We start from the raw sequence: 13526 nt of genomic DNA, 5'->3' as shown, positions 1-13526 counted from the left end.
TACTCTCGGGTGCATTTCATCTGGACCAGGGGATTTGAACTCATCCAGTGTAGCTAAATGCCTCTCGACCACCTCTCTATCCATGTTAACCTGCCACCCAGACACTATCCTTTGGCTACAGCCATCTCTAGATGTGCCTAAACACTTGGACCTGTGGGAAAAAACAGATGTAAAATAGGCACTAAGCCTTTCTGCTTTCTCTGCATCTTTCGTTAGAGTTTGTCCATCCGCACCCAACAGCGGGCCTATTGCCTCCTTTACTTTACGTTTGCTCCTCACGTAACTGAAAAATCTTTTCTTGTTACAGTGGGCTTCCCTGGCCAATCTTAGCTCACTCTCAGCTTTGGCCTTTCTGATGATTGATCTACAGTGCCTAGTAACCTGTAGGTACTCTTCTTTAGAGCTCTGTCCTTCCCTCCATTTCCTGAACATTTTCCTTTTCTTTCTTAGTTCCTCTTGAAGTTCTCTGTTCATCCAAATAGGCTTCTTAGAGCTCCTGCAGTGTTTTCGTATTTCTGGAATAGTCATTGATTGAGCATGCAATAGCTCTTGTTTGAGTAGCGCCCACCCTTCACATGCTCCCTTCCCTTCCAGCATTCTCGTCCATGGTATGACACTCATCATGTCTCTGAGTTTATTAAAGTTTGCCCTACGAAAATCCAACATCCGCGTCTGGCTACAAGCTTCCTTGGCTCCCCATCTCAAAAGGAATTCTATGAGGACATGGTCACTTCCCCCTAGGGTCCCCACCTCCTTCACCTCATCCACCAACTCTTGCCTGTTGGTCAGTATTAAGTCCAGTATGGCTGAACCTCTTGTGGGTTCATCTACCATTTGATAAATGAAATTGTCAGCCAGGCAGGTCAGAAACTTGCATGACTGAGGACGCTTCGCAGAGTTTGTTTCCCAGCACACATCTGGGAAATTGAAGTCACCCATGATGACAAGGTCCTGCCGTTTGGATATTTTCTCAAGCTGCTCACAAAGTGCAGCATCCACATCCTCTCGTTGGTCAGGCGGTCGGTAGCAGACACCAACCACCACACTGTTTGTTTTCCCCTCGCTTATTTTCACCCAGATGCTTTCCACTGTAGATATGCTCTCCTTCACTAGAATTTCCTGACAGGTAAGCCCTTTCCTCACATACAGTGCCACTCCTCCACCTCTTCGATCTATTCTGTTTTTTCTGAACAGTTCATATCCATCCACCATTACATTCCAGTCATGAGAATCATTCCACCAAGTTTCTGTGATGCCTACTAGATCATACCTTTCCATCAGCATGAGAAGTTCCAGCTCTTCCTTTTTATTGCCCATGCTTCGGGCGTTAGTATAAAGACATCTGAATCCTTTTACTTTTGGTTCCCTATGAGCTGGCCTTGCCGGTTGGGCTGCCTCCGATAGTTTTCCTTCCATACACTCCCTATGTTGATCGTCTCCTTCCCCTAGTGGCTTTAGTTTAAAGCTCTCCTGATGAATCTCCCCAGGTTCCTGCCAAACACATTCTTCCCCAGTTTTGATAAGTGCAGTCCATCAGGTGCTAGTAGGCCTTCCTCAAGAAAGCCTATCCCATGGTCCCAGAAACCAAATCTCTCCTGCCGGCACCAACTACGCAGCCAGTGATTCACCTCCATTATCTTCCTCTCCCGACGCATTCCTCTTCCCTTGACAGGCAAGATTGAAGAGAATACCACTTGTGCCCCCATTTGCTTGAGCTTCCTCCCCAGATCTTGATAGTCTTTTTTAATAGGAGCGATGGTATTCAGGGACATGTCATTCGTTCCCACATGGACCATCACAAATGGGTAGCGATCCGTAGATTTGAGGAGTTTGGGCAGCCTTTCTGAAACATCTTTAATTTTCGCCCCTGGCAAGCAACACACCTCTCGGGTTAGGGGGTCGGGCCCAGCCACGTGGCGATCCATTCCTCTTAGCAGGGAGTCTCCAATTACCAGTACTCTCCTTTTTTTTTTCTTCTCAACTCCATTTCCTTCTGTCCCCGTGGCCTCTTCCCTTTGTCTTAGAGTTTGTTTTGGGACCTCTTCCCTTGTTGACCCTTGCACCACCTCTGCAAGGGCCTGAAATCTATTCTGGAGCTCCAAAGGCCCCGAGAATTGTCTCGCCCTTCGCCGTTCAGTCTTTTTCCGAACTGCCTGCAGAGGCTCCCTATTGTGGTCAATCTCCTTGTCCTCTTCAGGAGTGGTTGTATTCTCTTTATTCTCTTTATTCCATGTTGCAGAGCTCTGGACTACGAACTCCTCCCCTTTCTTACTTTGGGTCAGAGTAATAATTTTGTTTTCTAATCCCCTAATCTTTTCCTCCAAAAGTTTTACCAGCTTACACTTGGGGCAGCTGTAGTCCATCTTGTCTTCTGGGAGGAAGGCAATCATGTCACACTCACTGCAGATGATGGGATGAGTGTCCTGGAGGTCCATTGTAATGTCTCTTGCCAAAGGCATTGTAATGTCTCTTGCCAAAGGCTTGTAATGTCTCTTGCCAATAGCCTCACCTGGTCAGCAGCAACTCTCCCCAGTAGCTCTCTCTCCACGTGCTCTCAGTTGTCTGAGCTCTGCCTCTGGTGAGGAGCAGCCCTTTTTAATCCTCCCAACTCTCCCCAGTAGCAGCAACTCTCCCCAGTAGCTCTCTCTCCACGTGCTCTCAGTTGTCTGAGCTCTCATTCATTCATTCATTCATTCATTCATTCATTCATTCATATATATTTTTATACTGCCCTTCCCTACGTCTCTGGGCAGTTTACGTAAAACATTTTTGAACATTCACATAGAACACTATCAAAATCAATATAACAGTATAACAATAACAACAAGCCTGGGGGCCAAACTGGGCTTGGCAAGAGAGCAGGGAGGTAGGATTCTACCCCAACAGTCTTGCTATCCCCCACTTTCCTATATACTATTTGCAACATATGGCCTGCATCTTTAAATACTTGAATACACAGATCAGAGCCATGTGGACTCTAAACAAAAATTTTAAGCAAACTTGTGGGACTTCCCAATTTTGAAAATTTGAAAATTTCAAAGAATGCACTTACTCCTTAATGGCAATGGCGGGACTATATTTGTTATATATATCAGCTACCCTCCTTTTTGTGATTTATGAGTCATACTAGAAAAAAAGCCCATTTCTAAAAATGGGCAGAGTGCAGGCATAGTTCCAGGGCTCCGTACCTGTGTTTGCAGGGCAGGTGGTGGGTTCAGGAGGGTAAGCGGCGCGGTTTTGAGGCGCGGTGGTGCGGGCGATGGGGAAGGGAAGCACGCATGCTCGGGAGTCCGGGCATGCATGCTGCAGCAAGGGGCGGGGCGTCGGGGCAAGATACCAGGCATGCGCGTGAGTCCGCGCATGCCTGGTTCATTCGCGTGGCCTGCCTGCCAGTGGGCAAGTCGCGCTGGCTGGCGGCGTCGCTAGCAGGGCAAAGGGAAGAGAGGGACAGGAAGCAGGAGGACTGGCAGAAGGTGAGAGTGGAGAAGGGAGCGGCCGGGGGAAGGGTGAGTTGGTGTGGGGTTCGGAAGTGTGGGGACAGGGGCTGGGGTAGAGGAGGCAGATGGTTTTTGGGGCGTTGTGGCGTGTCTGGAAGGGGTCTGGGGAGGGTGGGAGGGTGAGCGGGCTGCGGGTGGGTGACGGAGTGGGTTGTTTTTTGTTGGGAAGCGGCGGGAGGTTGGGCAGGGATCTGGGGAGGGTTTGGGGGGGTTGGCTGGTGGCGGGTTGGTGTCGGAGTGTGTGGCTGGGTGGGTTGTGTTGTCTTGGGAAGAGGTGGCGGGTCGGGAAGGGGTCTGGGGAGGGTTGGGGGGTTGGCTGGCGGCGGGTGGGGTTCGGAGTGTGTGGCTGGGTGGGTGTTTGTGTGTCGTGAAGCGGCAGCAGGTCGGGAAGGGGTCTGGGGAGGGCGTGGGTGGGTTAGCGGGTGGCAGCTGGATGCGGCAGCTTGTGCGTGGGGGGTGTTTGTGTTGGAGGCAGCGGCGGCGGGGCAGGAAGGGGGCTGGGTATGGAGGGGAGGTTGTAGGACTTACCCGGTAGTGTGGTGTTGGGGGGTGGCGGGAAAGGATCAGGGACGCCGCGTCTTCGACGCGGCATCCCTGCTCCTTTCTCGAGGGCTATGGGAAGGAGTCCCCTGGCGGGCGAGGCCGTGCCAAGTGGCCGATGGGGAGGCGCGCTTTGCGCGTCTCCTCATCGGCCGCTTGGGGCAAGAGTGGCGCTCGTAGGGCCGAATCAGGAGAGTTTTTATCACGGACAGAGTCCGCCCTAACTCCTCCCCAATAGTCCTTAGGGCTTTATTTAATCTGCTCCACAGGAGCGGTTAAAGATATTAACACCATCACTTTCCAGCAAAAGTTTAGAACATCTTGAAAATTGATGGGAGGCACTTCCTTTGACTTTTATCCAGCTTTTCGAACTGATTTTTACTATTTGATGCTGTTTTATTTTCAACTGTTTTATTCATAGGGTTTTTTTTAACAAATGGCTTACTTTGTCATAATTTTTGAATGTTTTTATTTCTTTTTCACAGAGCTTGTAGTGTTTTTAAAAAAATATTTTCTTTCCCCCACCCACTTACAATTCCAAGCCACTTTATTAAGTTTTATCTGAATAGTGGGATACAGATTTTAAATGAATGCATTGAATCAATACTGTATTTAAAAGTTATATGCATTTGATTCTAACAGACTTTATACTCTATTTTTGCTCCAAGTCTGTATTCCAGGCCAACAAGAAAGCTAAATTCCAGAATGTATGAGATCCAAGCCAAGGCTAAAATTGTAGCCAGGATTATCTTCATTTAAGAGAAACTAGTTAGACACTGAAATGAAGCAAGCCATGTCAGTATATGGTGTAAGAGTCATGTGGGGGGAAGGCAATAATTAATGTGAAAAGCTGGTTCGCTACTTTTTCTTGAACGCCCTTCTAGTTGTAGAAGCTATGATTTCTGTTCCCTCAACCACAAGTTAGCATAGTAGCAAACCCTATTTTTTCCACCACCTTCAGTAGGCAAGGACTAAGAAGTATCAATGGATCATTCATCTGTAGCACAGTCAAAACTTGCCAGCAATTTATTACAACAGCGCCTTAAAAAACCTCCTGTAGATCTTGCACAGCTTGCTAAATGTACAGTTCTGTCACTACAGATGACTGCAGAAACCCAAATATGTGATATCTGTTTCTATTGAAGAATGGGAGGAGACTGATGGTAAAGGAGATGGTGGGAAGGAAGGGAATTGATTCCTGGAAAGATTTTTTAAATTCCTCTGAATAGGATAGTTCAGATTTAAGGTTCTGGGCAGTGCTTTAACAGTCCTCTGACTTTATAGCATACTTAACAAAGTGTTATTAGATGTTATAGAAGGAAAATATCCCTTTTCCTCTGAACTTACTGTTACTTGTTAATGCTTTAAAATGTGGACACATGGCAGGAATGTGTGTGACACTTTTTTTAAGCGTTGATTGAGCTCATATTTTAAAAGTCAGAGTATAAAATAAACATCTCTGCCCTTCCTTCCAGCAGGCAGCACAGAAATCTGCTCTCCGGGTTCTATCTGACAGGTACATTTTGTCATTTTTATGAACTATAAATTGCTTTATGAAACGCTGAGCCCTATTTATTGTGGCATATAACTCATAATCGGATTTTGTCCCCAAAGTATCTCTGAACTGGGATGTTAAACATTTTGCATGCTTGGATTTGTCATGCATGTGTGGAGTTTATTGCTGGGGGGGGAACATTCTTGCTGTATTTCATATGGAGTATGTAGAATCCCTTGTTGTGGCATGAAATGAGAGAGATGAAACTGCATGAATGATGCAGTAAATTCTGAGCTTTAGCATTTGTTTGAGATATATCTAGGCTCATTTCTTGGCATTAAGTATGCCATTTATTTCAGGATATTATCCTTTTGACTTTTTCCCTTTTTTAACTGGAGAAATTCTCTAGACTTTTGTTTTCATAAAATGGTGCCTTTTATTCCAGATGGTGTGACAATTATTTTTTCCTTTTACTGTTGTTAGTACTTGCTCAGACAACAATGTGTATATTAAGTAATTTCTCAAATGTTGCTCAGGCTGAAATCTTTTTTTTTTACTGATTTTTTACTGATTTTTACTGAAATCTTAGGAAGTGTTGTTCACTTTCCTGAGGAAACCATATAGGAATCAAGCTTTAAAGTCATCCTTAAATATCTCTTAATGAAAGTGGATTCCTAGAATTATTAAGAATGCATTCAAATACAGTTTTACTTTATTTCAGTTTTAGGAACTGGGAATATTGCAGTTGGCAGGTTCCTTTTATAGCTCTTTCTTTCTTTCTTTCTTTCTTTCTTTCTTTCTTTCTTTCTTTCTTTCTTTCTTTCTTTCTTTCTTTCTTTCTTTCTTTCTTTCTTTCAGAAAATCCTACTAGATTTATATTTATCCACAAATGAGATACTGTGTCATGTAGGCTGACACACAGCACATTTCCGCATGCCTTCTTGGCAGGCATCTCAACCTTTCTGGCCCACGCTCCCTCCGCCTCCCTGAGAATAAGCAGTAATTGACTTTGTAAGGCAACTCAGTCAACTGCTTCTCCAGAGCAGAGCCTGCCACTTAGGATGAATGATATGTTGTGCATGGGTGAATAACATTTCTTTATGGTCTGAGACTGAGACCATCAAAACTAGCCCACCTCCACTGACAAGCCCTGTTCTGTTTAGACTTTTAAAAGGGAGGAAAAATAGTATCTCCTTGCAAAGTTGTCAAAAGGTGAATGGTCTGAGCTATGCTAGCCAGTCTTGAACAGGGGGGAAAGGGGCAGTGTAGTCTTAGGCAGAGTTCCTCCAATATAAGCCTTCAATTGATGACCACTTAGAGATCCCTAACATGTAGATAGGGTTTTCAGTACCAGGTTGGGACCTTTCTGAGATGGAGGGATCCTAGGGAGTGTAGAGGAACTTGACCAGCAAGATTGGCATTTATCCACCTTCGCCGAGCCAAACTACTAGTGCCCTACTTGACTCTGGAGCCCTTGTTCCTTGTGACAGTCACCTAGCCAGTTGACGGTCCCTAGCCCCAAGGAAGTATATCCGGACGTAACTAGAGTCAGGGTGTCCCACCCCTGAGTGCCTCCTCCTCCAATCGCCTTGCCTGCCTACCCAGCAGCCAGCCAATCACCTTCTGTCCCCCACCCCTGACCACCAAAATGCAGCAGTTAGGTTATTGTTGAACGGGTGATGTATACAGGGACCCTATCATGCCTGCAGTGATGGTCTATCTACTTTCAAATATGATTCAGAATGCTGGTTGATACCTTAAAAGCGTTTAATGGCTTGGAACCAGGGTACTTGAAGGACTGTCTCTATCTGTATTGTCGTGCCCACCAGTTAAGGAGAGGTAAGTAGCGGCCCTTTATTGCTGGAATGCCATCTGCCCCTCTTAATAAAACAGTAAGGAGGGTTGGGGTGGGCTGTGTCCATGATCAAAACTCCCGGATTGGCCCCTTGGCTCCGGACTGACAAGCGTAGGGGCCAATCAAAAGGCATGAAGCGCCTTCCAATTGGGCCCTCACCAGGACAGACCAGAGTTCCAGGGCAATCAGGAGACATGGCTGCCAGTCTGCTCCTGACCACCGCAGGGAGAGGAGGTCAGTAGGGCTGTCTAGGGGGATGAGAACAGAGGCTTGGACAGGCAGCGCCAGCCCTTTTCACCCCAAGGCTGCCCTAACTGTCATGTCCAACTGTAAATTGCCTCAGAACACTAACAGAGCCGGCAGGAGCCTGGAGAGTGCTCTCCCTCCCCCTCCCCCTCCCTTCAGGCCTGCTGCAAAGGATCCTCTGACAGGCCCTGACTGAGGGGAGGGAAGCATTTTCCTTCCAAGAGCAATGCAGGGAGCCTGAGGGCATTCCTTTTGAGGGTGGGGAACTTTCCCCTTCTGCCGAACAGTTGGCGGACAGGGAGGCCAAAGAAAAGCCCCTTCTTGCTTAAAATACAGCTCTGGCTGGGGGTTAGACACAGCCAAGCCATGTGTCTTTCTTCTTTGCAACCCTCTGCAGATTTGAGGCCTACTGCACAGCATTATTCTGCAGACGAAACTGGTTCTTTTGTTTCCTGTTTCATCTGCACAACAACTCTGTGCAATAGGCCACAAGTCTTTCAATTCAACAACAACCTGTTTGGGAGGCCTTAAATGCTTCTTTACCACAACCCTGTCCAAAGTAGCCCTTTCTGCCTGGGGAGCTGATCTTTACACTCTGCAGGTGAGCTGTAGTCCCAGAGGTTCTCCAGGCCCCACCTGGAGGTTGGCTACCCCTGGGTTGCAGATATTCCTGGAGGTTTGGAGGTGGGACTTCAAAATCGTAGAATGCCTCAGAGTCCAGCCTTCAAAGGAGCCATTTTTGCCTGCAGTTGGGAGGGAGTGGTGCAGATGTGTCCCTCCTGGCCTATAGGCTATGGCCAGCCCTTACCAGCAACTGTTCGTATTCTGGGGCGCAGACAGGCAGACCAGCATCAGTCCTGTGAGTCTGGAGAGTGCAGGAAAATCTAAATAAATATTTACAGCCTGAAACTGTACATAGTGAACAAGTAAATGGCTGGAGAGTCATGGGAACTAAAATGACTTTTTCTAACCTTGGCCTGGCAAGTAAAAAAAAACGTATAAAAAACCTTACTAAGGTCAAGACTGCTGTGCACATAGAGTCTTCCTCTTAGGGTTGCCAGCTTCCCTGTGAGGCTTGCTACCCCACCTCTTTCATGGGGAGTTGGTTATTGGGAGAGGAAGGGAAGACGATTGGAAAATGCTTTCAGACACATGAGGCCTGCTGCATCACTACGGCCTATTCCCAGTTCTCTCAGACCTCTCACAGCCCCACATCCCTCACAGGTTGACTGTTGTGGAGAGACAAAGGGAAAAGGTTTTTGAAAACCACTTTGAGACTCCTTTGGGTAGTAAACAGCAGGGTACAAAAATCCATTCTTCTAAGGAGCAACCATGAAAGAAGCATGTAGGGACATAAAAATGGAGAAGGAGCATAGTAGACGCCTGTGTACTGTGACTACCCCATGTGTATTAGGGCAGAGGGGCATTTTGGTGTCTGTGGCCTAATTCAGTGGTCCCCAACCTTTTTGAGGCTGGGGACTGGCAGGGCAGCTGCCCGCCCGCACATGCCGTGCATGCGCACCCGCGCATTGCACATGCGCGGCCAGGCTGCGCAATGCACGGGCGCGGCCCTGATTCCCTCTCCCCCCCCCCCCGCAGTAAGAAGCTTCCCGGGCCGCAAGTTTTTTACTGCGGGGGGGGGGCGGGGAGAGGGAGCCACGGCTCGGCGCCAAGGCAGGCTGGGGACCACTGGCCTAATTCACACAAGAAGGGAAATTACACAGAACTGGGAGGAATTGGTTGCCGTGTAATCTTCCCCTAAGAAGAGTTTCCAGTCTGATTTTACCTTCACAATATCTGAAGACACAATATCTGAAGACATGGCTCTGGGAAGCCCATCTGTAACCACTATGCCACAATTCCCAAAGGTCAGTCCTCTCCCACACTCAACTAACATTCCAAACCACAGGTTCTTGACACCTGTATCTCCACACCCATGCCCTCATTTGCCACCATGCCACCACAACCTCCCACATAACACACACATTCAACCCTATGCCCTTACAAACTCTTCCCCTTCCTCTTCCCACTGCCAAGCTCTAATGCCCGTTGTATTCCTGGATACAACGGGCTTTCCCCCTAGTTTTCTATAAGGCTCACCTTTTCTTTAGGCGCCAGGCAAAACATTCTGTTTTTATCTAGACTTTTAATTAATGAACTTTATCTTTTAAACACGTTACAGCCTGCTTCTGGCCACTTTATCTACATAATTTTTAGGCTGCTCAGTATGTATTTTATGCTGTTGTTATGCCCTACCTTGTTTTAATGGGATCTGCTTGTTTTTTAATGGCTCGTTTAATGGCTTTGTTTTATTATCTTAGTTATAAGCTGCCCTGAGCAGACTTCTGGAGAGGCAATGTGTAAATTTTCTAAATAAAATTTTCTATGAGACCATATGTTGCAGTTTAGGAAGATGAAGACACAGTTATATGTAGCTGGGGATGATAAAATACCTTGAGCGAGTTCTATGGAATCTAGAACATGTAGAAAACGTTGTGCCCCCTATTTGGGCACAAATTGAGTTTGATTCCTCTGCTAGCATTAGTACATAAGAGCACCTTTTATATTGGTAGGGCAGCACTCTGAAAATAATTGCAATGGTATTGCTTCTAAAGCATCATACTAAAATTAACATTTGTTCATATGCTCATAAACAATACTTACAAGGCAGAGCAGTTACATTAATCAGCTACAATTAAACCCGGTGTCTTTCAAAAACTTTAAAAGGTTGGCAACATTTATTTTTTTTATAAGGGTGTTACTGCCTTCCTTCTCTTAAACATGCAAATTCTGTTTATCTTGATATTTTTTTGAATCCATTTGTTATTTTAGAATTTTTCTAATTTTTAGCGATTGGTAATTTAGCAGCTATCAATAAATCTCAAAAATTTCAGTGACTGGTACACAGTTTCCAATTAAGACCCAAAAATAACTTTTGGTCCTAAGAGTCATTTGTAAGTTATATGTTATCTAGGTGCATAGAAAAAAGGAAAGTTAAAGGTTACAACATTAAAGGTTATCAATTAATGTCAAGAAATTCAGAAGGTTTTCCACTACTAATGCAACATGTGTTGCCCAAGCTCTAAAAAAATACCTAGAATAGAGCCTGTGTAAAGAATTCCAGTGACTCAGCCAAGTAGAATCCTCAGTCAAAGCCAAACACCCAGAATTCAACTAATAATTGTATGTTCAAGGCTGTATTTTTAAAGCATGTGTGTTCTTTAAAACTTACATTTTTAGTTGTTCATTATTAGAGGATCATATTATTGTGCAGTCACAAGAATGCTTTGTTAGTACATACTTTGGATTATCTTCTGTTTATTTTCAATGGCCTTCAGGGAAATCCAAGAAAGCAGTCCAGAATTAATGTGTCTGAAGCACAGGAGGCTGTTGGCACCCAGGAATGACCTCTTTGTATTTTAGTGCAGACATAGCTGCTCATGGTGTGTAAAATATGCAAAGTACTATGGGAGGAAGAATGTGTATGTGCATAGCATATGAATTGCCTCAGCATATGATTAACCTCACTGACGATGTAGTAAATAGAAGATAACTGTGATCAAAAATGAATTTGTGTGATTTATCAAGCTGAGCAACTGTGCATTTTGCAGTGAGGCACGAAGTCAATTCCAAAATCTAGGGCAAATAGAGCAATAGGAAATTGCAGGGACTAAGAAGTTAATCATACCTTTGGCTGCTTTCATCTTATTTGAAAGACAGAGTCAGTACAGTCTTCACTGGATTGCTTCACAGTAACTGATCACAAAATAATTCTTTTAGCAGCTCTTTAAATAACACAGCAGCTCAAAGCTCAATAGACTTTTCATATATCTAATAAGCTATGTTATTTACTAAGTGTTATTTTTAAAAAATGCATTTCTGATGCATAAACCAATAGGTAACCACTCCCCCCACTATAAAATCTAGAAGTCCACTTATTTTATGATTACATTGTACTAATCGTCTGCAAAATTAGTTTAGAAGTGACTTTTTGAAACATTCTGCAATAACCGGGATATTTATGATGAACTATTTTAGACTAAATTTAGAGTCCAATGGCACCTTTAAGTCCAACAAACACATTTCATTGGATTCAAAATTTGTTCTGCTGCTTCAGACTAAGATGGCTATCGACTTGAATCCATCTTAGATTATAGGAGTTCTTAAAAAACATTTATGTTGACGTACATACCTGCGATGCAGAGCAACATCATCATCTAAGGCATGCTGTGTTAGTTGTCAGTACACTTCCTTCCCTGCCTTTCACCCAGCACAGCACGTCTAGGGAGCAAGCTGTAAAAGTGCTGCTAATTGGTTGCTGTGAATGCCTGGCTCATGCATGTAAAACCATCTGGTTTCTTAATGAAGAAAAATATTTCTGTTTTATTGTTTGTTTTTGACACTTGAACATTGTATTGCCTTTGGGCAGTGGAAAAGCTGTAAGACACCAATTGTTTTCAAGTTCTGTCATTGCTCCATGTAGCTGTATCTCCATTTGTGAATGAAAGCAGTCATTTCATTGGACTCTCTCTTGTTGTGATGGTTTCTCTAAATAGCAAGGAAGGAATGTATACAGGAACATACTAAAATCAGATGCTACCATTATTTTCTGATGTAACTTCATCCTCGTGTAAAGTGATGCCATAAGTAGAATCTGGTCACCACTGTTATATGCACGCCAACTTCCTTGTATATTTATTTATTCAGATATTTATTTGCCTCATTTACCACTGACTCCAACAGCTCAAGGGTATTTGCAAAACTAACAAATATACAAAGGGGGTGGGGAATGCACAGCTTGCCTCAAGAAAACTACCAAATGTCCACCTGAGGAGAACGGCATTACTTTTCTTGTATAAGATGGACAGCATAGAATCCCTCTGCATTTCCTTGAGATGGGTGTTCCACAGCAATGGCACCACTATTGAAATAGAATAGACCTAATAGCACTGAAGGGAGGGCTCCAATTATATTTATGCATGGAAGGATGTGAGATGGTGAACAGGCTCACTGCAGAAGGAATGGGCTTTCAGGTAAGGAATGCAGAAGGAATGGGCTTTTCAGGTAGATTGTGTAGACATTAAAGATCAAAAATATCCATCTGAATTAGACTTGGAAGAATGCTGCTGCAGATGTTCCAAAAATGCAAATAATGTGCTTATATATAAAATCTCTAATCAATTGGTGAAACCTAGTCTGCACCAGTTGTACCATGTATCTAGTCTTCAGAGGTGTCCCCACATAAAGCACATGCAACACTCTAGCCATCAGATTCCAGAATCATGGGTCAACATGGCCAGGTTGTAGAGTTTAAGATGAGAGCTAATTTTTGTTCGAAGTGCAGACGATGGAATGCATTCTTTGCCAGTGCATTTACCTGCAGAATCCCTAAGCCTGGCTTTCTCAACCAGGGTTTTACAGCAGCCACGGAAGGGTTTTGCCAATTGGGTGAGAGTAAATTAATTTTATATTGTTTTTTTAACTAAATATTTATCAGTGATATAACCATATATGGTCATGTTGGCCCACTCCCTCCCCCAATTTCCAATGATGGGCCTGGAGTGGGAAGGGGAGGGACCTAAGCCATACAAATCCTTGCTGGCCAAGGCTTATCACACATGGTAGCAACTAGAGTCCAGAGAGGTAATTATTACAGATAAATAAAATTATCTCATTTTAACTTGACTGTGGGAGGAACATAGGCCCTTTTCCTGACATTGGAGGGTGAGGGCCACAGAGTGTTATAGACCTACTCTGGCCCTGTTTCTGGCATTGAGGTAGATGTGAAGGCAATAGGAGCAGCATAGGCCTGCCCCCACCCCGCCCTATTTCTGCAGGCTTCCACTGCAGGCTCTCTTTGGTGAAGAAAAGCAAACTTGTAGCCAGTCCAAAG

General features: G+C 44.7%; 1 protein-coding gene across 3 annotated transcripts in view; it reads left to right on the top strand.

Annotated features, from left to right (window-relative positions):
* Positions 1–13526, top strand: part of AFF3 (ALF transcription elongation factor 3) — a 388206-nt gene that overhangs the window by 294235 nt on the left and 80445 nt on the right. For all 3 annotated transcript variants that reach the window (XM_077343516.1, XM_077343514.1, XM_077343515.1), the window contains exon 8: positions 5513–5553. In XM_077343516.1, the coding sequence (XP_077199631.1) occupies positions 5513–5553 (41 nt within the window). The remainder of the gene's footprint in view (positions 1–5512; positions 5554–13526) is intronic.

The sequence above is a fragment of the Paroedura picta genome, chromosome 6, assembly GCF_049243985.1.
Source record: "Paroedura picta isolate Pp20150507F chromosome 6, Ppicta_v3.0, whole genome shotgun sequence".
Taxonomy (NCBI): Eukaryota; Metazoa; Chordata; class Lepidosauria; order Squamata; family Gekkonidae; genus Paroedura; species Paroedura picta.
This window is presented reverse-complemented; position numbering and strand designations above follow the sequence as displayed.